This window comes from Copadichromis virginalis, linkage group LG3 (genome assembly GCF_057382275.1).
Source record: "Copadichromis virginalis isolate Kocher_CV1m ecotype Utaka linkage group LG3, C_Virginalis_male_GT1.1, whole genome shotgun sequence".
NCBI lineage: Eukaryota > Metazoa > Chordata > Actinopteri > Cichliformes > Cichlidae > Copadichromis > Copadichromis virginalis.
The window spans coordinates 15,094,290-15,119,265 of NC_140620.1; the positions used below are offsets into that span (position 1 = coordinate 15,094,290).

At 40.9% G+C, this 24,976-nt stretch overlaps 1 protein-coding gene and 1 long non-coding RNA gene across 2 annotated transcripts; one reads left to right on the plus strand and one right to left on the minus strand.

Annotated features, from left to right (window-relative positions):
* Positions 1-495: 495 nt before the first annotated feature.
* Positions 496-1,918, minus strand: LOC146712995 (uncharacterized). Its single transcript, XR_014917492.1, has 2 exons — positions 1,359-1,918; positions 496-789 (listed from the first exon to the last, which is right to left on the minus strand). It is a non-coding gene; the product is annotated as an uncharacterized LOC146712995 (long non-coding RNA).
* A 6,607-nt stretch (positions 1,919-8,525) lies between these two features.
* Positions 8,526-23,786, plus strand: LOC146712996 (uncharacterized). Its single transcript, XM_085446187.1, has 3 exons — positions 8,526-8,775; positions 21,102-21,207; positions 22,282-23,786. The coding sequence occupies exons 2-3, from the start codon at positions 21,190-21,192 to the stop codon at positions 23,104-23,106; spliced, it is 843 nt and encodes a 280-aa protein (XP_085302313.1). The 5' UTR covers positions 8,526-8,775; positions 21,102-21,189; the 3' UTR covers positions 23,107-23,786.
* Positions 23,787-24,976: the final 1,190 nt, after the last annotated feature.

Sequence of the window (24,976 nt, forward strand, 5' to 3'; positions counted from 1 at the left end):
TTAACTTCCAATAAGAAAGGTTTATCACTGATTGAAATTCATTCAGAAATGTTTAACAAATGAGCTGTCACAAGTACTAAATTATGAAGTCTGTCACATCCCCCCCCCCCTTTTTTTTCTTTTTTCTCTCCTTTATTTATTTGTCCTGCTTGTTTCATTGTACTGTATATTGTTGCTTTTGTTTGTCTTGTATGTCCACTATTCAGGCTGAACTGGAATGACTGGCTGTTCATTTTGTAAGCTCAATAAAGTTTGAAAACAAAAAAAAAACGTTTCCAGCAATGGCGGCCGCTACTAAGTTTTAAAATTACTCTTACTAATCTTTCTGGGTCACAAAATAAACTTTTAACATATTTTCAGGCGAGAAAGTAGCTGTGTAAATGTAACGCGGTTAAAGGACCAGGGCGCCTGACTGCAGCCTCATAGACAATGAGCTATCAGAATAAGATTCGACTATGGAGCCTGAGGGTGTGAATAAAGCACAGGAAACAAAAGTAGAGCTCAAAATATATATATTATGTTTGTTATGAGAAGTGTATAGACGGATGTACAAAAGAAAGAAAAACATATGCATATGTTTCACAAACAAAAATAATGTTGACAATACAAAACAGCTTATTAGGTTCCAAAAGGAGGTGGGATGAGGTGTAGTCCAGTATGTGATTTAGTTTAGTTCCATGGACCTGTGATAGGTCATGTGTCAACAATTTGTGATTCAGTCCATAGGTTCATAATTCCTACCGCAACGTAGCGGTGGTCGGGTGGCTCGCCATCTCACGCTGATCAGGGCTGATCGCGGGAGAAAAAAAAAAAAAAAAACCTGACCTAAACAAGGTCAAAAACATAAATTATCATTCACAGAAGAAAATGAAACAGCATTCTACTGCTGTGACAAAATAAATACATAAATAACAAAGACAAGTAATTAATGCCATGTTTCATACAACAATCAACAAACCATCATCTCTTATAATGAATTTCATTCAAAATACTGTTATAGAAAAACATTCTCATGGGTCCCATCAAAGTATATCAGCCACAAAGCTAATAACTACTATCCAAAGTTAATCAAATATATTTACAAAACTCATTTAATCACAGGTGTTGCGCAACAGATTCAATAATTTAAATGGAATTTAACTCAATGCAAAATCTCATAGGCCGTTTCGGCATTTCATCAGAAAAGTAACAAAAAACATCCAAAACGGATAAACAAAAACAACAATATTCAATAGATGAAACTAGTAATTGCACTTATTGTCGCTAGCCTAGCATTAGCTTACCGGCATTGTAGGATGTGCGATCGCGGCTCCGCATTTACATTAATTGTGACAAAACAAAACAAACAAATAACTCACCGTTGAGTCGATTGTGAGGTAGTGTAAAGACGAATGAATCGGCTGGGTTATTGCACGCTGTCAACTGGTCTGTAGTGTAGGATTTGTCGATATCTGAGAAGTACGCCACCACAGGGACACAGCAGCAGGGAGGAGCAGGGACATGCAGCTGATTGACCCGCAACTTATACAGGGTTCATTCCCGCCACAATGAAGGGACTGGCGGAAATGGGGTCATGGGTTACCGTGGTTACATAAACATCAAATATCTGCTCGGTTTATCAAGATATCACATATTTGCCAAAGTGCTTCGACGGGTTAGGGTTCGGCTGCTTTTTAAGCGAAGCGGCGCTAGCTAGCCGGCTAGCGTCAGTACACAGGAACTACTTCCGGTAGTTATACAAAATAAAAGCGTCCCCCATTATAATCCGCTATAATGCTCTTATTGTGAAGGGCAAGCGGGACGCCATACTTCCGGTCAAACTACGTTCGCTATTTTTAGAAACGTTCCTACCGTTTAAGATTTACACAGCGCACACAGCTGTATAGAAACTCCGTCGTGCTAGCTAGCACGCAGTACGAGTTATCGTTAGCCACCACCGGTCGATCGGGGGTGAAAGGAGAGACTGAAAGGGTGTTTTTTAGCGAAGGGTCGCTAGCCGCGGCTAGCTAGCCGGCTACATTGTGAGAAATCTCTTGCTAATATGGGATGTTTTGACAAAACGAGCAGATATTTGACATTTACACACCTACATTCTCGCCTGAAAATATCTTAAAAGTTTACTTTGTGACCTAGAAACACGAATAAGAGGAATATATTACACGAAGTGGGAGCCGCCATTGTTTCACTCGGTAGAGGCGTGCTTTGCATTGTGGGATATTGAGTTTTAAGGCAAAGCATTGTGAGATGTGGAGTTTTAAGGCAAATTTGCACTAAAATGTAAATATTTACAAAACTATAAAAGTTATGAACACCAAAAGTCATAGCATAGTAGTCCAGACCCAGCCGCACAAAATGATATAACATATGTAACCCTTGTGTCAAAACTGTGCGGCACATGAGCGCGGGAAAATTTTCACTAAAATATTAATATTTAAAAAACTATAGAAGTAATAAACACCAAAAGTCATAGCACACCATTCCTGATCCAGCCGCACAAAATGATATAACATATGTGAACCTTGTCTCAAAACTGTGGGGCGAGTTACGCGTGGAAATTTCAGGCTGAAAAAGGAAAATAATAATAATAAGAATAAGAATAATAAATCCGAGCAATAGTAATAAGTGTGCCTTTTGGCATAGGCACACTTAATAAGAATAATAAATCCGAGCAATAGTAATAAGTGTGCCTTTTGGCATAGGCACACTTAATAATAAGAATAATAAATCCGAGCAATAGTAATAAGTGTGCCTTTTGGCATAGGCACACTTAATAAATCCGAGCAATAGTAATAAGTGTGCCTTTTGGCATAGGCACACTTAATAAGAATAATAAATCCGAGCAATAGTAATAAGTGTGCCTTTTGGCATAGGCACACTTAATAAATCCGAGCAATAGTAATAAGTGTGCCTTTTGGCATAGGCACACTTAATAAAATTTCTTGGGGTGATCATCGACCACAAGCTCTGTTGGAAGCCACACATCACTTATGTTCGGGAGAAATTGGCACGGGGCATTGCCGTCCTGGGGAAAGCAAAGCATATGTTGGATCAGAAAGCACTGCACATTTTATACTGTGCTTTACTACTGCCATATATGAGCTACTGTGTAGAGGTCTGGGGAAACACATACAAAAGTAACACACAAACAATAACTATAATACAGAAAAGGGCCATTAGATTAATAAATAATGTAGGGTACAGGGACCATACAAATGCACTCTTTGTCAAAATGCAAGCTATCAAATTCCAAGACTTGGTGAAGCTTAAAACAGCGCAGATAATGTATAAAGTAAGAAATAAATTGCTTCCCAAAGAAATCTGTAAATTGTTCATAGAAAGAGAAGGTGGGTATAACTTAAGAGGGAGATGGAATTTAAAAATACAAAGTGCTAGAACAACTTTAAGAACTATGTCTATCTCAATTGCAGGAGTTAAATTATGGAACAGTCTAACAGAAGAAATAAAAGACAGTCAAAACATAAAACAGTTTAAAGTAAAATATAAAAACCTAATTTTAAATAAGTATAAGAAGTGGAGATTATTGTGGACTTCAGGAAGCACACAGCCCCACTCCCCCCCATCATCCTGACTGACACCCCCATCACCTCTGTGGACTCATTCCGCTTCCTGGGTACCACCATCACCCAGGACCTGAAGTGGGAGCCCACCATCACCTCCGTCATCAAGAAAGCCCAGCAGAGGATGTACTTCCTGAGGCAGCTGAAGAAATTCAACCTGCCAACACGGACGATGATGCAATTCTACACTGCAATCATCGAGTCCATCCTCACCTCCTCCATCACCGTGTGGTACGCTGGAGCCACTATCAGGGACAAACAGAGACTGCAGCGTGTTGTGCGCTCTGCTGAGAAGGTGATTGGCTGCAGACTCCCATCTCTGCAGGACCTGTACACCTCCAGGACACTGAGGCGTGCAGCCCGGATCTCAGCTGACCCTTCTCACCCTGGACACAGTCTGTTTGACCTGCTCCCCTCAGGCAGGAGGCTCCGGTCCATTCGCACCAGAACCTCTCGCCACAAGAACAGTTTCTTCCCCTCTGCTGTTGGACACATGAACAATAACCACATGACTGTCCCCGCCACTAACACATGACCCTACGCTGTGTCACTGCATCATTTCATGTCTGGCACTGATCACCACCTGCACTCATGTATATATCTTTCTACGTAGCACTCATAATTCTTATTCTCATGTATATATCTCATGTATATCTCATGCACATATCTTTCTTTCTACATAGCACTTTAATTCTTATTGTTTGCACTGAAGCACCGCAGCAATTTCCTAATGTTGTAAACCTCAACATCTGGCAATAAACCCATTCTGATTCTGATTCTGATTCTGATTCTGAATGAAGAAAACGGGGTTAACCCAGGACGGTAATGTAGCTGGTAATGGTGTTGCGGTTCTTTTTTGTTTTTTTTTGTTTTGTTTTGGTTTGTTGTTTTTCCATAACTTGTGTATCTGCAAATATACACATTCTGTATTTTTCATATGAAAGAAACTATACTGTGGTGGGGCTTGCTAATTTCTTGTTTTGATTCATGCATGTTATGTTTTGTTTTACTTCATATGTTTCAATTAAATGAATGAGAGGTAAAACTTGAGGGGGTAGGGACAAATAAGTAAATACTTCAGCCTACTCCTTTTCAAACAAATAATGGAATGATATTTTGTAATGATTGTGAAGGCACATGTTTTAAATGTTTGAAATAAAAATGAACTGAACTGAACTGAACTGAAATCTGGCCAAGAGGACAGCTGAGATTGCAACAAATGCAAAAAATAGTTCTGTAAACATGTTTTTTTCCCCTCTTTATTTATAAAGTTTTGCATATGTAATTTGACATATCAGGCCCAATACAGCAAGTACCAACCGATATAAAGACATATATCAAAACAAATTAGGCCATTAAAATTCGGATGATAACAATAAAACAGAAAAAAGAAAGAGAAAAAAAAAACAACAACCCACACACAGAAAACAACAACAAAAAACAAACAAAATAAAAAAATTATTAAAAAATCAACTCCCTCCCAAAACCATAACAAAAGGGAACCCCATGGTTCAAAAGTTTAGTCTGTTGTAAGTGTTTTCAATGAGTTAAAGTAAATGATAAAAGGCTGCCACATCTGTGAGAACTTATTAACAATTCCTCTGAGTCTAAATTTTATTTTCTCCATTTTTAAAAAGAACATAACATCTTCCATCTGTAAACATGTTTTAAGCGGACAAAAGGAAGCTGATTGATTTTATAATGTAAGTACAATAACACAGATATTTGAAGTTTACTCAGCTACATTCTCGCCTGAAAATATGTTAAAAGTTTATTTTGTGACCGGAAAAGAATAAAAAGAGTAATATCAAAACTAAGTAGCTGCAGTAGTAGTAGTAGCTATTGTTTGAAACTGGAATTAAGATAAGATAAGATAAGATAGAACTTTATTAATCCCTCAGGTGGGTTCCTCTGGGAAATTCGACTTCCAAAAAAGCACAGCAACGACCGAAGTTACAGTTACAGAATTGTTATATATATATACACACACACACACACACACACACACACACACACACACACACACACACACATATATATAGAAATACAGAGACAAATATAAATAAAATATACAAAGGGGATAAATAGAATAAATAGGAATAAAAAATAAAAATACAAGTGAATTGCACATTTCAAGTATTGAGTCTATTGCACTGTTGACTATTTACAAAAAGTATTGCACAAGGTATTGTACAGTGAGGTGAAGAGGCACTACAGCTTAGTTGTTCCCCCCTCCTTTGTCCTCCTGTTTCCCCTCCCTCTCCCCTTCAGAGAGGAGTTAAACAGTTTGATGGCGTGTGGGACAAAGGAGTTTTTAAGTCTGTTAGTTCTTGTCTTGGGGAGAAGCAACCTGTCACTGAACAGACTCTTCTGATTGTTTATGGCCGTGTGCAGAGGATGCCCAGCATTGTCCATAATGTCCAGCAGTTTCTTTAGTGTCCTTTTCTCTGCCACTGTCACCAGAGTGTCCAGCTTCATGCCGACCACAGAGCTAGCCCTCCTGATCAGTTTCTCCAGCCTGGATGAGTCCTTCTTTGCTGTGCTGCTCCCCCAGCACACCACAGCATAGGCTGGGCCAATCTGGGATATGGTTTTTCAATTTTGTTGTCCGGGTGTAATTCGGGAGAAATTGGGGAGAATGGTGTGGCTGTGGGAGATTTTCGGGAGGGGCACTGAAATTCGGGATTCTCACAAAAAAATTGGGAGGGTTCGCATGTATGGCCTAGCATAGCCTGTAACGTTTTTATGACAGACACATTTTATGAGTGAAACTTGACTTTAAGTGACTTACAGGTTTCTTTTTGAAAAATACTTTCTTATATCCAGAGATGGGCAGTAACGCGTTACTTGTAACGCGTTATTGCCCATCCTCCTCTCCTCCTCGCAGCGCAGGCTTGCCGCTGCTAAAACTAAACGGAGCTCCCTGTAAGGCGCAGCCAATCACATTGTCCATATTTGTCACATGAGGTAGGACTCCAGTAGAGAACATAATTTAACTCTTTCTGCACCGCTGGGTGAATGAGATGTTGATTGATCGCTGTTTTTTTCTTCTTCTTTCTATCGTTTTTGTTTTAATTTACTGTCTTTACTTGAGAAGATCAAATTATTGGTGGGGACATGTCCCTTCCATCCATGCCAAATGTACGCCCTTGCGTTACACCCCAATTTAACATCACCGCACTAGAAATTAGAATCAGACTTATGGGAAAGGAGACCCCTTGGACATAAATCAGCATGATGAGAACTATTGAAAAGAAAAGAAAAATTATCTAAGGAGAATTAATCAATTTCCATCTGCTAACATGGGGGGGGGTTATGACCTACACTGCAGCCAGACACTAGGAGGCGATAGAGACGTTTTGGCTTCATTTTTGGGGTACTGTCGCATCGTCCATGGTCGTGTCCAAATTCATGGGCTGCATCTTCCTGAGGCTGCATTTGTAGACCGATTACGTCACAGCGATGCGCCGAAGGCTGTCCAAATTCGTAGACAGGAACTCTTTTTCCCCGAATTTGAAGGGTGGGTCGGGTGTGTCCTTCGTGGCCTACCATATCCCAGAATTCATAGCGCAGCCCAGCCAAACTCCAGTTTCCAATAATGGCGGCCGCTACTAAGTTTTAAAATTACTGTTACTAATCTTTCTGGGTCACAAAATAAACTTTTAACATATTTTCAGGCAAGAAAGTAGCTTTGTAAACATCAAATATCTGCTCGGTTTATCAAGATATCGCATATTTGCAAAAGTGCTTCGACGTTTTCGGAGCATCTGCTACCCACCAGCCCAACCATAACCTAAAAATGTTATTGTTGGGCTTTTTTCAGTGTTTTATTTGCTCGTGAGTAAATCGGTTTGGCTGAGATTAAAGTTATTAGATTAGATTAGATAAAATAAAACTTTATTAATCCCCCAGGATTTTCACACAGCTGAATAAACGTCAAGCAGAAAACTGATTAAACAGAAGTGTGAGACGGTCGAGAATTTACGCCAGTGTCCTGTTATATTTTAGATAGCAAGGAGCAGACGGCCGAGTTTATTAAACTCCACCGAGACAGCGGTGAAGCTAATCAGAAGGCTAGACCGTCCAATTTCCCCAGCCGTTTACTTCCGGCCTACCCGACCTTCTGAGGACCCGGCCCACGTAGACCGCGAAGGCCGGGTCCTCAGGAGGATGCAGTCCATGAATTAGGACACATGCTCTATTGTCATTGATCTCTCCTGCCTCCCCTTTCCCTCATCCAACTCCTGGCCTCTGTGGAAGCTCCGCCACTATCAGCACCAAACTTTTTTACACATCGGCCAGCATCTGGCCAATCCACCACATTTCATTGTTTATACCATTAAAGAAAAACGAAAAATAACCATCGGCCCACCGGGCAAATGCCCGATGGCAAGTCCAGCTATGACTTCAGTCTTTCTGTCACTGAATTTTAAAAAGCTAAGAGTCTCTTTAGTAAATACAGCAGCAACGATCAAAAGACGTGTTTGAGCTGCTGCAGATGTTAGTAAATCTGACCCTAAATGTTCCTTCTTCTTTAACATTCAAACGTTGTAATGAAGGGATATTTTAACAGGCTGTTCTCGTTTATATGACTTCCATAAAACAACAGGGTTAGAACACATTGTGACGAAGTAAGATGTTTGTTTTGTAGTCCATCTTCAGCACAATGTAGTTTCAACAGGCGGACATCCGGTGTCACATTGTTACAGAGAGACGAGTGTAAGGCTGTTCCAATTCTCAGCACCGCTCCTCTCTTTTCCTGAGTCCTTAGCAATTCTCCTTCCCACGATGACGTTTTCTTCGAAGCCAAGGAAAAGAGTTTGGGAAAATGAGATAGGCCCTAATTTTGAAATTTTAAATAACACCCACGTGGTTACGTTGCCCAGCTTAGTCACGTGGCCGCACAGCAACAAATCACAGCAGAGCCGGAAAAGGAGGCGGAGCAAAGTGTGTGTGCAGGAGAGGAGTCGAGCAGAGAGAGCTGCTTTTTCCATGAAACGGGAGTGAAGTAGTAAACTTACAGGAACATATACAACTACCAACGTTGGGATCAATTTCTGCATCGATCTGCACACCCTTGTCTCCTGGATCGTAGCTCAGATCAGCGTGAACCACGTGGGTCTCTGCTCCCTGATCTGTTTCTTAAGACTTCCAGCTTCATCACGGAGTTTCTCTCGGTTTGTGGGCTCATCTAAAGGTAAGCACCGAGCTAACTTTAATGTGGGTTCAGTTTATGTTGAGTTTAGCTCTGTTGAGAAATAATAGATTGCTTGCTATACATTGGAGTTAGACAGACTGTAGAGTTTGTGATTGCTTGCAACGTTAGAATATGGCGGTTGCTAGGGGGTAAGAACAAAAGGATGGGGTGCAGGGCAGGAGAACAACCAACCCCCAGGACAGGAAACCGCGGTAAAGTGAGCCGTCATTTGTGAGCCGCGGGCAAGCCAGCCGCCTCCTATCCGCCGCATAAATTTCCTTGCGCTTTTACACCAGTCTTTACGGTAGCGCCTTTTCGCTTTGTATAAAAATTCATTAAAAATCACCCTGAGTAGTTGATGTCCAACTTTCTACACATCCCTCCTCTGGGACACCTACTGTACCTGTGTGCCAAGTTTCAGCCAGATTTACTGTAGAATTCCTCAGAAATTAAAGGAAACTTATATTCAACGCAATCAGCCAATACAATAGAATTATGTCAATTTTCAAAAATTCATTAAAAATCATCCTGAGTAGTTGAGGTTTCAACCTTTTTTCTAGTCAGTGGGTGTGTGGGCAGACAACTCTGGCTTGTCACCCAGTTGGATTTCCTGGTATTTGTAAGATGGCACTATCTACAAATCAGGACACATTAACCATGATATTTAAAAAATGACATGATGACATAGTCCTTGGTCAGTTTACCAAGCATTTCTCAGTTTTGTTTTTTATAGTTCTGTTCATCATATCATTGTTTGTGAGTCCTGGATTATTTGATGATATGTTTACATTATGTATTCTTTTGTTTTCAGTTCCATAAGTAAACTTTTAAGTGTAGTTCTTTTTCAGCATTCCACAAGTGGATGGAAGACTTGTGAAAACACTCTAGTGTTAAAGCCAGTCTTGTCTTCATGTCTGTTTATGCTTTTGTCTGTGTCAAGCTCGTGTATCTTAGGTCTGTGTTTTAGTTTGGTGGCCTCTTGTCTCTTTCTTGTGTTGAGTCTTACGTCCACTGTCTTCTTATTCCCAATGTATCCCTGCTGTGTTACACAGCTGTCTCCAATTCCCCTAATCGCCATCCTATTTATACATTTTGCCAATCTCCCGGTCTGAAGTACTCTATTCTATTCTATTCTATTTATATAGGGAGTGCAGAATTATTAGGCAAGTTGTATTTTTGAGGAATAATTTTATTTTTGAACAACAACCATGTTCTCAATGAACCCAAAAAACTCATTAATATCAAAGCTGAATGTTTTTGGAAGTAGTTTTTAGTTTGTTTTTAGTTTTAGCTATTTTAGGGGGATATCTGTGTGTGCAGGTGACTATTACTGTGCATAATTATTAGGCAACTAAACAAAAAACAAATATATGCCCATTTCAATTATTTATTTTTACCAGTGAAACCAATATAACATCTCCACATCCACAAATATACATTTCTGACATTCAAAAACAAAACAAAAACAAATCAGCGACCAATATAGCCACCTTTCTTTGCAAGGACACTCAAAAGCCTGCCATCCATGGATTCTGTCAGTGTTTTGATCTGTTCACCATCAACATTGCGTGCAGCAGAAACCACAGCCTCCCAGACACTGTTCAGAGAGGTGTACTGTTTTCCCTCCTTGTAAATCTCACATTTGATGATGGACCACAGGTTCTCAATGGGGTTCAGATCAGGTGAACAAGGAGGCCATGTCATTAGTTTTTCTTCTTTTATACCCTTTCTTGCCAGCCACGCTGTGGAGTACTTGGACGCGTGTGATGGAGCATTGTCCTGCATGAAAATCATGTTTTTCTTGAAGGATGCAGACTTCTTCCTGTACCACTGCTTGAAGAAGGTGTCTTCCAGGAACTGGCAGTAGGACTGGGAGTTGAGCTTGACTCCATCCTCAACCCGAAAAGGCCCCACAAGCTCATCTTTGATGATACCAGCCCAAACCAGTACTCCACCTCCACCTTGCTGGCGTCTGAGTCGGACTGGAGCTCTCTGCCCTTTACCAATCCAGCCACGGGCCCATCCATCTGGCCCATCAAGACTCACTCTCATTTCATCAGTCCATAAAACCTTAGAAAAATCAGTCTTGAGATATTTCTTGGCCCTGTCTTGACGTTTCAGCTTGTGTGTCTTGTTCAGTGGTGGTCGTCTTTCAGCCTTTCTTACCTTGGCCATGTCTCTGAGTATTGCACACCTTGTGCTTTTGGGCACTCCAGTGATGTTGCAGCTCTGAAATATGGCCAAACTGGTGGCAAGTGGCATCTTGGCAGCTGCACGCTTGACTTTTCTCAGTTCATGGGCAGTTATTTTGCGCCTTGGTTTTTCCACACGCTTCTTGCGACCCTGTTGACTATTTTGAATGAAACGCTTGATTGTTCGATGATCACGCATCAGAAGCTTTGCAATTTTGAGACTGCTGCATCCCTCTGCAAGATATCTCACTATTTTTGACTTTTCTGAGCCCGTCAAGTCCTTCTTTTGACCCGTTTTGCCAAAGGAAAGGACGTTGCCTAATAATTATGCACACCTGATATACGGTGTTGATGTCATTAGACCACACCCCTTCTTATTACAGAGATGCACATCACCTAATATGCTTAATTGGTAGTAGGCTTTCGAGCCTATACAGCTTGGAGTAAGACAACATGCATGAAGAGGATGATGTGGACAAAATACTCATTTGCCTAATAATTCTGCACTCCCTGTACAGCGCCAAATCACAACAACAGTCACCTAAAGACACTTTATGTTGCTGGGTAAAAACACAACAATAATACAAAGAAAACCCCAACAATTTAAGTACCCCATATGAGCTAACATTTAGTGTGAGTGGGAAGGAAAAACTCCATTTGAAGAGGTAGAAACATCTGGCAGAAACAGGCTCAAGGAGAGACAGCCATCTGCTGTGACTGGCTGAGGTTGATGAAAAGGAGACAGGAAAACATATACACTGTGCAAGAGATGCATACTAACTAATGATTAAATGCAGAGAGGTGTATAAACACAGAACGAGCAAAGAAGGAAAAAATTCATACATGATTGGAAGCCCGCAAGAGCCTAGGCTTATTGCAGCACAAATAAGGGAAGATTCAGGGGCACCTGATCCACTATAACTGTATTATTTGTCAAAACTGAAGGTGTTAATGCTAATCTCAAAAGCAGAGACGGGTGTTTGTCTTCTGAATTAATTTAGAATAGAATAGAATTCAACTTTATTGTCATTGCACATGTCACAGGTACAAGGCAAGAAAATGCAGTTTGCATCCATCCAGAAGTGCTTTAGCCATGATATAGATATATTAGAATATATATTAGCAATAATATAGGTATGTAAGTATATTACAGAAATGGGTCTATTATGGTATGTTACAATGTACACGGTATGAAGGTATGTTATGAATATGCTATAACTATAAGTATAGTTACAGGCTGTAGTGAGTACAAACTATTTACACGCTATGAACAGGATATAAATATAAAAAACTATACAGAATATGAGATATACAGCTATACAGAAATGTGAACTATGCAGGTTATAAACAATTGTAGAATTAAAAATGATCGTATTGTACAGAATGATGTGAGCTGCATCCACAGAAGAGAGGTCTAAGAGATGAAGACTCTGATTACCGTTCAACCTTAAAATTCTATAGGAACCACAAGTACACCTAATATTCCAAAATTAAAATCTGGATTTCAGAGCGAGTCAGTGAAGAAAAGCAAATATGCTGTCTCTTTATAGTCACTGTCATGACTCTCTCAGCAGCACTTTTGATCCATCAATATTAAACAATTATTGATGCAGCAGATTGAGATTAAACCTGGCACACAGGTACAGTAGGTGTCCCAGAGAAGGAATCTGTTGGAAGTTGGACCTCAACTACTCAGGATGATTTTTCATGAATTTTTGAAAATTGACATAATTATATTGTATTGGCTGACTGCATTGGATACAAGTACCCTTTAATTTCTGAGAAATTCTACAGTAAATCTGGCTGAAACTTGGCACACAGGTATAGTAGGTGTCCCAGAGGGGGGATGTGTTGAAAGTTGGACCTCAACTACTCAGGATGATTTTTAATGAATTTTTGAAAATTGACATAATTCTATTGTATTGACTGTATTGAATTGAATATAAGTTTCCTTTAATTTTTGAGGAATTCTACAGTAAATCTGGATGAAACTTGGCACACAGGTACAGTAGGTGTCCCAGAGGAGGGATGTGTTGAAAGTTGGACCTCAACTACTCAGGGTGATTTTTCATGAATTTTTGAAAATTGACATAATTATATTGTATTGGCTGACTGCATTGGATACAAGTACCCTTTAATTTCTGAGAAATTCTACAGTAAATCTGGCTGAAACTTGGCACACAGGTACAGTAGGTGTCCCAGAGGAGGGATGTGTAGAAAGTTGGACCTCAACTACTCAGGATGATTTTTAATGAATTTTTGAAAATTGACAATAATTCTATTGTATTGGCTGATTGCGTTGAATATAAGTTTCCTTTAATTTCTGAGAAATTCTACAGTAAATCTGGCTGAAACTTGGCACACAGGTACAGTAGGTGTCCCAGAGAAGGAATCTGTTGAAAGTTGGACATCAACTACTCAGGATGATTTTTAATGAATTTCTGACATTTCCATAATTGTATTGACTGTATCGGGCTGTTTCATTGTAATTTGTGTGCGCACGTGCTCGCGTTCGCGCACGTGTGCGCGGGTATAGGCTTTCAATCGGCACATAAAGCGAACAGGCGCTACCGTGAAGACTGGTGTAAAAGCGCAAGGAAATTTGTGCGGCGGATAAGAGGCGGCTGGCTTGACCGCGGCTCACAAATGACGGCTCACTTTACCGCGGTGACAGGAAGCCACGGGTACAAGCGTGGGGGAGGGCAATTAGTCATTGAAATAGGACTTCATAGGACGATCTCCAGATGCATCCAGGGCTGGACTGGGATAAAAAAAATCGACCCGGGCATTTTGACTGAGACCGGTGTTCCAGTTTAACTGGCGTCGCAGATTAACTGGCTTTGGACGAACAAATGTGTGGCAGTACGGGCAGGGCTGGACTGGCCATCGAGCATACCCAGCATTTGCCCAGTGGGCCGCCCTTGATTTTTCGTTTTTATGGGCCGATGGGGTTTTATTTCTTTTCTCTTTTTTACGGTATAAATGAATGGTGGGGGATTGGCCAGTTGGTTATGATCAACTGAATTGAGCTGGACCAATTACAGCCGAGGAAGTCAAACTAAAGTTGAGGTGAAAAGCAAGGCGGTTTGTCCCGTACTACTTCAGCTAGAAAGCTGCTAATTCAGTTATGAAACTGATCAGTGACCAGCTGATCGGCTTTTCTCTGCGCCAGAAAGAGAAAACCAGCGAGGTCGCATTAAACAACAGCAGCACGTTTAACCCTTGGATGCACAACCTACCAATACCTAAACTCTTCCACGAGTGGGGTCAAAAATGACCCCAAATAAAATCAATGCATTTTGCTATAAACTCGGTTGTTATTCTTCAAAATCTTTAAAATGAAGAGTTGTAATATTTTCATATTTGAGGTATTCCTCATAAAACATGTTTGTGACATAAGGCCCGTTTCATTTTTATTTATTTTTTCATTAATTTTAAGAAATTGGAGTTTTTGTATCACTTGTATCACTTTTGTATGCTTGCTCAGTATATACTGCAGAAGCTGGGTCTTCCCTCTGAAAGGCACAATTGGTTCATCCGCTGTAACACAATCACTGAGCATGAATTTCTGCCTGCAGTTGACCAGGAACAGGCCCCATATGTAGAAAGGAAAGCTGCCACGTGGTTTGTTTTCAGTCGGTAGGCTCTGGTCCTCTTGTCATCAAAGTGCAAGACGGGCGAATATCTTCAAATCTTTGAATTGACATAGTGGCCTTGTACAATTGGTTATGCAGAGGACTCCCAAAAAGCACACCGACTGGTATATCCCAGTTCTTCTCACTTCCTGCAAGAATGGTCAATCAAATAAAGGCCAGGAGCTTATGTTTGATTACATTTTTCCACTCTTTTCCCCTGTCTGTGGCGACTCTTTGTGCCTCCATGTTTGTGCATGTCAGCACCTCTTCTATTATATTATCAGACATGAACATCTTCCATACATCTATAGGGGAGACCGTACTAAACCCAGGTGCAAGCCCTAGCCGACTAATTCAGAATATTGTGGCTAGAGCAGTAAGAGGGGCTCATTCTGTTGGACTCAATATCCATTTCCTCTTCAGAGGACTCATCTGAGGACTCCTCTGTGTCTGACTGGCCTTGTTCAGGGGGGGGGACAATAGTCTGGGTCCTCTATATCTGAGATGTCCGAGTCAATGCCTCCGATGGGCTCTTCATCCCATCCATCTTGGATCATTTGTAGGGAAAGGTCCACAGGGATCCTAGCTGGCCTCATAGCAGCCATGTTACTTTAGATATTAAAAAAAACCCCATCAAAACCCACCCACCCATGAATTTGGAAACTCTTCATCACGTGACATAATCGGCCTTCAAATCCCGCTTTCAAAGCTGCAGACTCTGGGGATGTCCAAATTCATGGGCTGCATCCTCTTGAGGCCGCATTTGAAGTACGTTTGTAGGATGCATCCTATGGATTTTGACACCTCTTCTGAATTGGAATACAGCCATAGAGTGGGGGGCGGGATCTGGCTGAGGCAGCTCTTACTCCTCATTTAAAGACAGGCAGACCTCCACTGTCATTCTTGTGAGATTTAAGGCGACACAAAATGCTTGGAGAACAAAACTCAATTTTTGTCCTTTAAACAGGGGTTAACAAAACACTAAGAATCATAGTGGTGTTTCCACTTCCATTGCAAATTCTTTGCAGTCTCTCTCCTAGTTCGTTAAAACGTCCTACATGTGTGAGTTGCTGAAGCACATGTCGCGGTTCCCCCTTTTGTGCAAACAAAAGAACGATGGGACTGAGGCAATTTTCCCTCAGGATGGCCAGTCACCACGTGCCTGTGATTCATCAAAACTCACCTGATAAATCCTGCTCATCAAGGCCGAACTGTTATGGAAATTTTAGAAAACTCGCTGCAACATACCCTGTGAGCTGGGTTTGAAGTGTGTTTAATAAACACATTACAATTTGGGTGGGAACATCCCAGTCAACACAAGGATCATCTCTGAAGTTTTGCCGCCACCCTCACAGACACTCTCAAACAAAGAACATTCCACAGGACATCACGTATCCCTATACCTTCAGTCCAGCTCATCCTTGACCTCAGAGAAAAATTACAACCACCTGTCACCTCCCTTAAAGTAGGCTGTCTGGAGATCTTCCAGTCTACGATGGGTCCACTGTGAAGGTGCAATAACATGGGGCCCACTTGTGATAACATTCTATGTGAATGCATACAACTGATGAACACTGAAGTGAGAAAATAAAATTACTATTACTAATGTGATATGATTAAAACATAGGAAAAGAAATCTGCCACCACATCATGAAAATAACATACTGGTGGTAAATACACATAGAAATGAACAATTACAAGATTAAGTCTTCATAGCCCACAAGTTCATGCGACCCTAGGATGTCGCTGTCATCTTCCTGTTCCTGAAAAAAACATACATACATCAACCCTTTCCTTGTCTGCTTGGAGTAGGTACAATCTTGCATATCAGTGTCAAGTCAGTCAACCATTTGTCCCCATTATCAGTCCAGTCAGTCCCCGTATGTTTATTGGTGAAAGCACAACTTCTTCTGTCGACTTAAGTTTCTACTGCCAGTAGTGATGTGTCGGTCGCGAACGAAATGAATCTCAGAGCCGGATCTTTGAAGTGAGCGTCACGAGCTGTAGGATTTATTTTCTTTCTCTCACCTTCTCTGTCACACTTTTTTCCGCTTCACTCCACACGCGAGCCTTGTGCTTTGCGCTGAGAAGAGGGGGGAGGGGCAGTAGTTACGCTCGCAGTAGCACATGAACAGAGCGAGACAGAAAGAGAGCCAGGGACAACAACATCCCATTAGAAAGGTATAGGAATCAACCACAACTATTTTCAGTTGCAGATGATAAAGGATTCAGAAAGTTTATTCATGCAGGCCCATATGACAGAGAATATGCATCTTCTTTTTGTTTTCATATTTTAATTAATATTTTATTGTGTTGTGGTTTGCAGTGTTTTGTTTTGTTTCACTTTAAATTAGTTTAAAAGGAAAAAGATGAAAATTTAAATAGTTAAAAGTTGGTTTTTGTATCATATGATTAATTTATTAGATTTTATGTGGACTGAATCAATAAAAGTATATTTACGGTGGTCCCTAGAGACAAAGCATGTATAAACCCTGAGGCACGCACAAACTCCAAAACACGTACAAAACACAACAGAAGTGCTCCAGGATGCTAGGCGCAGTGTAATTACTAGGGGTGCAACGATATTCGTATCGATATTGAACCGTTCGATACAGTGCTTTCGGTTCGGTACGCATATGTATCGAACAATACAAAATTTGTAATTTCTTTTCCAACTTTCCTTCTGACGATGCTGTCTGTGTTGAGCGCTCAGTGAATCTGCATTCGACTACTCCGCCTAGGCTGCACTGTCGAGCGCAGATCCACTGAGCGCTCCACACAGACAGCATCCTCAGAAGGAAGAGCGCAGGGCAAGCATGACAAGTGAAATCTCCCGCAGCAAGCTTAAACATGTGAGAGGTTGATCGCGCAGAGAATCACTGAGCATTATGTGAGTGCGTGTGTAAAAGCAGCAGGATATATATTTTAGTTCTGCTGAGCCAAATAAGACAGGTCAGGGTGAAGAAGTGACAGCCAAAGAAAAGCTTACCACAAAACAGAAAAGTTATGACAAATCAGACTATAAGGCAAAAAGAAAGTGCAGCTTTATGGTTTCATGGACAAAAGAATTTCTGTGGCTGCAATATGATGAGCTAAATAACCAGGGGAGCACATAAGTGGTCCGCAGGTGCGCATTCGCTGTCAAAATAAAAAAACACGCACAAGGGTTAGGGTTAAATTTAAAAACTGTACTTTTGAGTTAAAATATATATTTATAATTTTAATAAATGACAAATTAAAAAGGCATGAACATTTTTTGTATCGAAAAAATATCGAACCGTGACACCAAAGTATCGAACCGAACCGAACCGTGAATTTTGTGTATCGTTGCACCCCTAGTAATTACGTTAGTAATTTTTTTTGTGCATAATTTTATATTGTTGTTAATAATAAATTAATTAAAGCAACAAAAAAACCTCAAGAGCTGGCTGGGAGGCGAAAGAGCCAGCTCTTTTTAGTGAGCCGAGACGAAAGAGCCGGTTCTCTAAAAAGAGCCGGAAATCCCATCACTAACTGCCAGCAACATGACATCATTTCAAAAAAGAAAAAAGATGAATTCAGAATTGATTACCTTGCTGATTCCTTTTAGACAAGGGACTTGGGACTTACTATCTAATCGTGTCCCACATAGGTGACTTTCTCCAGAGCCCATTGTAAGGTGGAGAAGCTCACCTTACCATCGTTTTTAAAGCAACAGTTTTGTATAGCACGTTTAGTTCCAATCATGCAGGCCTGCTTGAAGGAGAGCAGATTCTCAAACCTAACTTTCAGTGCACTCCTCAAACATATATAATAAAAGTTTCATCCCATGTAACAAGGTGTATGTCATGGTAAAACCTCCCCTACACATCAGGAACAAGAAACTAAGAATCTACTAGTCTCACTCATTTAATCCCTCTGCTGCATTCTGTTCACCCCTGCTATAATTCAATCATCTTTCCTAATATAATATTAGTCCACTAGTTCATATATTGCTTCTCATCCCACTAAGTGAACCATGAAATCAGAAACACAGGCTTAAAATACTATCTGGTCTTCTTGAGCTTCATTACATGCGTGTATGTGTTAGTAGGATTAATACATTTTGTGCTCCTTAAAGGTTAAAATATCAATACTACACTCTCAATATCAGGAGAGCAAATCAATATGTCCTTCTTGTTTCAGAAACATCTAAAGTCAGGTTCAGCTAAATCCTAAGCGTTTGCGAGTTCACCAAGTGGATGTAAAGGTGTTGTTAACACCTTCAACAGGTGATGTGATGTGTGCCACTTCTACCGTATTTTCACGACCATAAGGCGCACTGTGCTAAAAGGCGCAGTCTCAGTTATGTGTGCCATTACTGTATTTAACACACACATAAGGCGCACTGGATCATAGGGCGCATACAAGTACCGTATGCGTATTTAAAAATAAAGCGGGAGCAAACCTGAATTCGGTACCTTACTCACATTTCTATTGCCGGTAATCGTCATCATCAACAACACACAAGCATACAAGTGTGCATATTTAAAAATAAAGCAGGAGCAAAACTGAGTTTGGTACTCACATTTTTATCATCAATCAAACCCATGGAAGTCCTCATCCTCTGTGTCTGAATTGAACAGCTGCGCTAAATCTCCATCAAACATTCCAGGTTCACTGTCTTCACCGTCAGAGTCACTTTCCGTGCCGTGCGGCTCCTCGGAAACGATGCCGGCTTTTGCGAAAGCTCGAACAACAGTGCCAGCAGACATGTTAGCCCAAGCATCTACAATCCATTGGCAAATTGTGGCGTAACTCGCCCGGCGCTGCCTTCCACTCTTAGTGAAACTGTGGTCTCCACCGGTCATCCATCGCTCCCAGGCCGCTCGCAGCCTTACTTTGAACGGGCGGTTCACACCGATGTCCAGCGGTTGGAGTTCCTTTGTCAGGCCTCCCGGAATGACAGCAAGCTCACAGTGCATTTGTTGCACTAGTTTTTTCACATCGGCTGTGAGATGCATAGAGTCACAGATCAACAGCGATGGTGATGCGTGGAAAAAACCACCTGGTCTCCTTACATACACCTCCCTCAGCCACTCTTTCATCATTTCCTCATCCATCCAGCCCTTTTCATTTGCCTTAATGATGATTCCTGCTGGAAACTTCTCTTTAGGCAAAGTCTTTCGCTTAAAAATCACCATAGGCGGCAGTTTCTGTCCATTAGCATGGCAGCCAAGCACAACAGTAAAAGAAGACTTTTCATACCCCGTTGTGCGTATCGCTACCGTGCTGGTCCCCTTCTTCTCCACAGTGTGACTCACCGGGATGTCAAAAGTGAGCGGGACCTCGTCCATGTTAGTGATGTAGCTGGGCTGGATGTTTTTGTCGCCGATGTGTTTGCTGCAGTAGGAGCGGAAGATGGCCAGCTTTTCCTTATAATCCGCTGGAAGTTGCTGCGCTACCGTAGTCCTGGTCCGGATGGAAAAATGGCACCGTGTCATAAAAAGTGAAAGTGAAACTGCTTTTAGCCAAATGGTGACCGTCGAAACGCTTCTCCCGCTCGCTCTTTGCTCGATGATCCACCGCTCGAGTCTTTCCTCCAACTCGAGCCACCTCGCCTTATGTCCGCGGAAACTCAGCTGCGTTTTCTTGACCTGCCGGAGCTTGTTTTCTAGCTTCCTCCATTTGCGAACCATCGATTCGTTAATCTTAAATTCTCTCGCCGCTGCTCGATTTCCATGTTCCTCCGCGTAGCTGATGGCCTTCAGTTTAAACTGTGCTTCATAAGCGTGTCTCTTTGCCATTTTCAGGGTTGTTAAAACAACGATGTCTTGCATAATGCACATACCTGTTCTTTTATACAGGTATGTGCGATTGTCCCGGTATATACGATCAACGCCCACACTTCACCCTTTAACGTTCTCATGGTGTTCTCTACTACGTTCTCCTTACAACACATAGGGCGCACCGCGCTATAGGGCGCGCCGCACTTTTTGAAGAAAATCTAAGGCTTTTAAGTGCGCCTTATGGTCGTGAAAATACGGTATGATTTTTGCTAGCCCTATATGGAGGACCACAAGAGCCACGCACATCGAAATAAAGAATTCTGTGCTTAAATAATGAATTGTAGAATACATTCTCCATTTGTGAAATACTTTTTGAATTCCACATTAACAAAGTGATTTTTTTAAATGTTTTTTAAAAACCTCATTACCATCCTAGCTCCCCTAGGATGGTAATGAGGTGCTTGGAAATGTTGTAGTTGGCTGAGTTTATACTGCTACAACATTTCCAAGCTGGACTCCTTTGTGAAACTATGGAAGTCCATATATACAGGGTGTCGCATCCCCTGGGTAAAGGCGGCTTTTTACCTTTCAGGTTCTTGTAGGCAACTGATGACTTTCTTTTTGTAGTTGCTTCTGGGGTTTTACCTTGAAGCTTCATGGGTATTGTTGTCACTGAGGAGTGTAGTAATGTTTATTTGCTCTGCTTCTTTTTGTCAGGGATAAAATACAAATATATACTTTTTGTGTCCCAGCTGAGTAACAGGAAGAGAAGGGTCTGGTGGTGCAGCAGAGGAACAATTTCAGCCATTTGGACTCAGCTCAGCCACTACAGAGGAAACAATGTCTTCAACACAGAAGGTGAGAAAAATATCACAGTTACACTGTTATTGAAACTGTGTGCACAGCTGGTTGGTTTTTAATAACACATTAACAGCAGCTTTATCTTTTCCATCCTGGGCTCCTCCATATATACAGAATCTACATTCACAACCAAAAACCACAGAAGTTAGAAGAAAATACAAAGATGATATTTTATCAGCACATATTGAAACAACAATATCATCTGTTGAACTCAAAAAATTTTATGAAGTTAAAGATTTTCTCCACTTATCACGTAGGGGTGGGGGGAAAAAATCGATACTGTGTAGTATCGTGATATTTTGTTTGCTAATAATGTATCGATACAGGGACAGCAGAAATCGATATTTTGTTACAAAAAAGGTTTTTGTGCTCTGACTTCAGAGCATGTTGATCCTTTTTCTGAGCAAGAATCCTGACATTCCTTCACTGTCCAAATGTGTTTAACTTTTTTTTGGCAGCAATAAACATGACAGTTTACTTATTTGAATTTAAGACATGTTTTATTTTAATTAAGTTTAAAACTTTTTTATTTAATGTAAAATTATATTTTGTTTTAATTTACTTTCAAATTCTTCAGTTGCTGAATGGGCTGCATAGTTTTCCTAAATTGCATAGTTCAGAATAGCTGTAATTGTACCAGATGGTTGCATTCAGTTAAGTTGGACTAGACTGTAATACAAACCGTTCAGTTTGTCAACAATAAAACTGACTGAAATGAGAGAAAGACTGAGTGTGAGACTTTGATATTAGATAAAATGAATATTGATGAAGTGTACCTTTATGTACAGAATCTGAATATTGCAAAATATTTAAAAAAAAAAATCGCAATAATATCGTATCGTGGGATGTATGGTGATTCCCACCTCTACTTATCAGTATTTCTTCAAGAATGTCATTTTCATTACAACTCTCATTGCACATCATTGTAATGTGACACTATCACCACAAGGTGGTGGTAACACACCAACAATGTGTTTTTTGTCACATTAAATTCCACCAATGGAGGGAGTTACAGTTTGTTCCATGACTGCATTTCACTCACTGCCTCTGTTTGTATCTCTGTCACTGCAGGACCAACATGAAGCGAGAAGTCAGTACTCTCAGGAGGCCGACAAACCTCACAGAAGAAAGGGAGAGAAGCCCTACAGCTGTGATGAGTGTGGGAAGGATTTTACCCAGGCTGGACACTTAAAAAGTCACCAAGTCATCCACAGTGGAGTTAAACCTTACAGCTGTGACTTGTGTGGAAAGTCTTTTAACCGGGCTGGAAGCTTAAAAAGACACCAACTCATCCACAGTGGAGTTAAACCTTACAGCTGTGATGAGTGTGGGAAGTCTTTTACCCAGGCTGGACACTTAAAAACTCACCAACTCATCCACAGTGCAGTTAAACCTTACAGCTGTGATGAGTGTGGAAAGTCTTTTGCCGAGACTCGAGGTTTAAAAAACCACCAACTCATCCACAGTGGAGTTAAAGCGTACAGCTGTGACTTGTGTGGAAAGTCTTTTTTACGGGCTGGACACTTAAAAACACACCAACTCATCCACAGTGGAGTTAAAGAGTACATCTGTGGCTTGTGTGCTAAAGCTTTTGCTCGAAATGAACACTTACAGAAGCATCTAGTTACCCACTCTGGAATTAAGGTGTACAGCTGCGACTTTTGTGGAAAAACTTTCAACAACATACAGTACCGAAATATTCACCTACTGATTCACACTGGAAATGATGTTTACTGCTGTGATCAGTGTGGGAAACCGTTTACAACAGATGCACAGCTACAACAACACATGTTTAGCCACATTGAGGAGAGACCTTACAAATGTGACCTGTGTGAGAAGACTTTTAAAACTCCAAATCAGCTGAATAAACACCAACAGATCCACACCAGAAAGTAACTCTACAAGTGCAGTTACTGTGAGGATGTATTTAGTTTTTTATCTTGTAATTTTAACCTGAGTGTTTGGAACAAGTCTGATCAGTAAACTTATGGAGTTATTCTGAATGAACTGTTTGGAAAAATGAAGAATCATTTTCACTCAGTAAGCTGAGATTTGTAATGTAAAGAGTAAAATGTAATTGGACGTTGGCAGAGTTGACTTACAGTGTCTTTGTTTAGAAGCAGAGCAACACAGATGGATCCTGTTCTCAGCCCTGTCGTCACTGTGGTGGTGGGAAAATTTCTCTGTGACCTTTGTGGAAAAACTTCCAATCTTCAACAGGACCTAAAACCACTTCAACGTAGCCACACTGGAGACAAAATGAACTACTGCAAAGAATGTGGGAGAGGCTTCCACACACCAAGTACATTAAAAATACATGAACTCTTCCACAGTGGGGTCAAAAAGCACATCTGTGACCAGTGTGGGTCATCCTTCACCACTTCACGTGAGCTTAAAGAAAAAGCATAAGGGAATCCACACAAAAGAGACACCATACAAGTGCAGACACTGTGACAAAAGCTTCTCACAATCAGGTCATCGTAACAAACATGAACGTACACACATGGAAGTGAACTTCAGCTGTGACCAGTGTGACAAGAGCTTCAGGAATCTCAGTTCATACTCCGAACACAAACGATCCCACGCTGTAAATAAACTGTTTCACTGTTACCAATGTGCAAAAACCTTCACTTCATTATCTGCTCTGTGCAAACATCAGCCTGATCATGCAGGACTGAAATCACTGGATCACAATGAATCTGAAGAGAGAGAAAGATCCTCTTCTGGTTTCAGAGTTGGACTTGAGATCAGGCTCCACAGAGTTCAGATGGAATCTGTAGTTTTTATTATGAAATCCTGATAATGTTAAAGCATTAGTTATATTTGATTAACTCTGTGTAAAGTTTGTCTTATTAAATAGTTTGGTGTGAAAAATAAAGAATTGGTCTCACAACAAGTAGTTTGTTTCAGATTCAAACTAATTTAACTGTTTTCAGTAGAGGTTTATCAGAGGAGGAGACTCACACTGAACAGAGAGTGTGTTTAAGATACATTGTGATTAACATCTCACACATTCCAATAAAGCTGATGTTCCTGCATTGCAACAGCAGTTTGCAGATGTGTTGTGCACCTTTTTGAAACGCAGCCTGGCATGAAAGTGTGTTCATGACCTAACAGGTTGCCTGAGCAGAAGAGACAAATTGTGCAAAAGGATTTGGAGGAAATGTTGAAAATGCTGTTATCATAGGATGAAGTGAGGATTTGTTCCTCAGTGTTTGGTCTCCTATGCTTATCTGTTTGCCAGATGATTTGTCCCAGCTGTTGAGAGGGCCCGGTTGTTTTTAAGGTACTTCAAGGGAATTAAGGAGTGAGTGCAGGGTTTTATATGGTTCTTTGATGATTATCACAAAGTGAACAAGGTCTCATGGTTTGATGCTTATCCCATGCCAAAGGTTGACCTGGACTTTATAAGCACTCCTTGGTTGTTTATGATGCTGGATTTAACCAACGCCTACTGGCAGATTCCCTTGTCTGTACAGTCCAAAGACAAACACTGGTGATGGCCAGAGGGGCCGATGGCGCGTAATGGCAGCCTCGCAGTCAGTCTGCCCCAGGGCAGCTGTGGCTACAACTGCAGCTTTCCTCCACCAGTGTGTGAATGTGAGCGTGAATGAATAGTGGAATTGTAAACCACTTTGAGGGTCTGAGGAAAAAGTGCTGTATGAATGCAATCCATTATTATTATCATTATTATTATTATTATTATCATCAAAAACGTCTTTCTCCACTCTTTATGGTTTGTACCAATTTGTCACACTTCCATTTG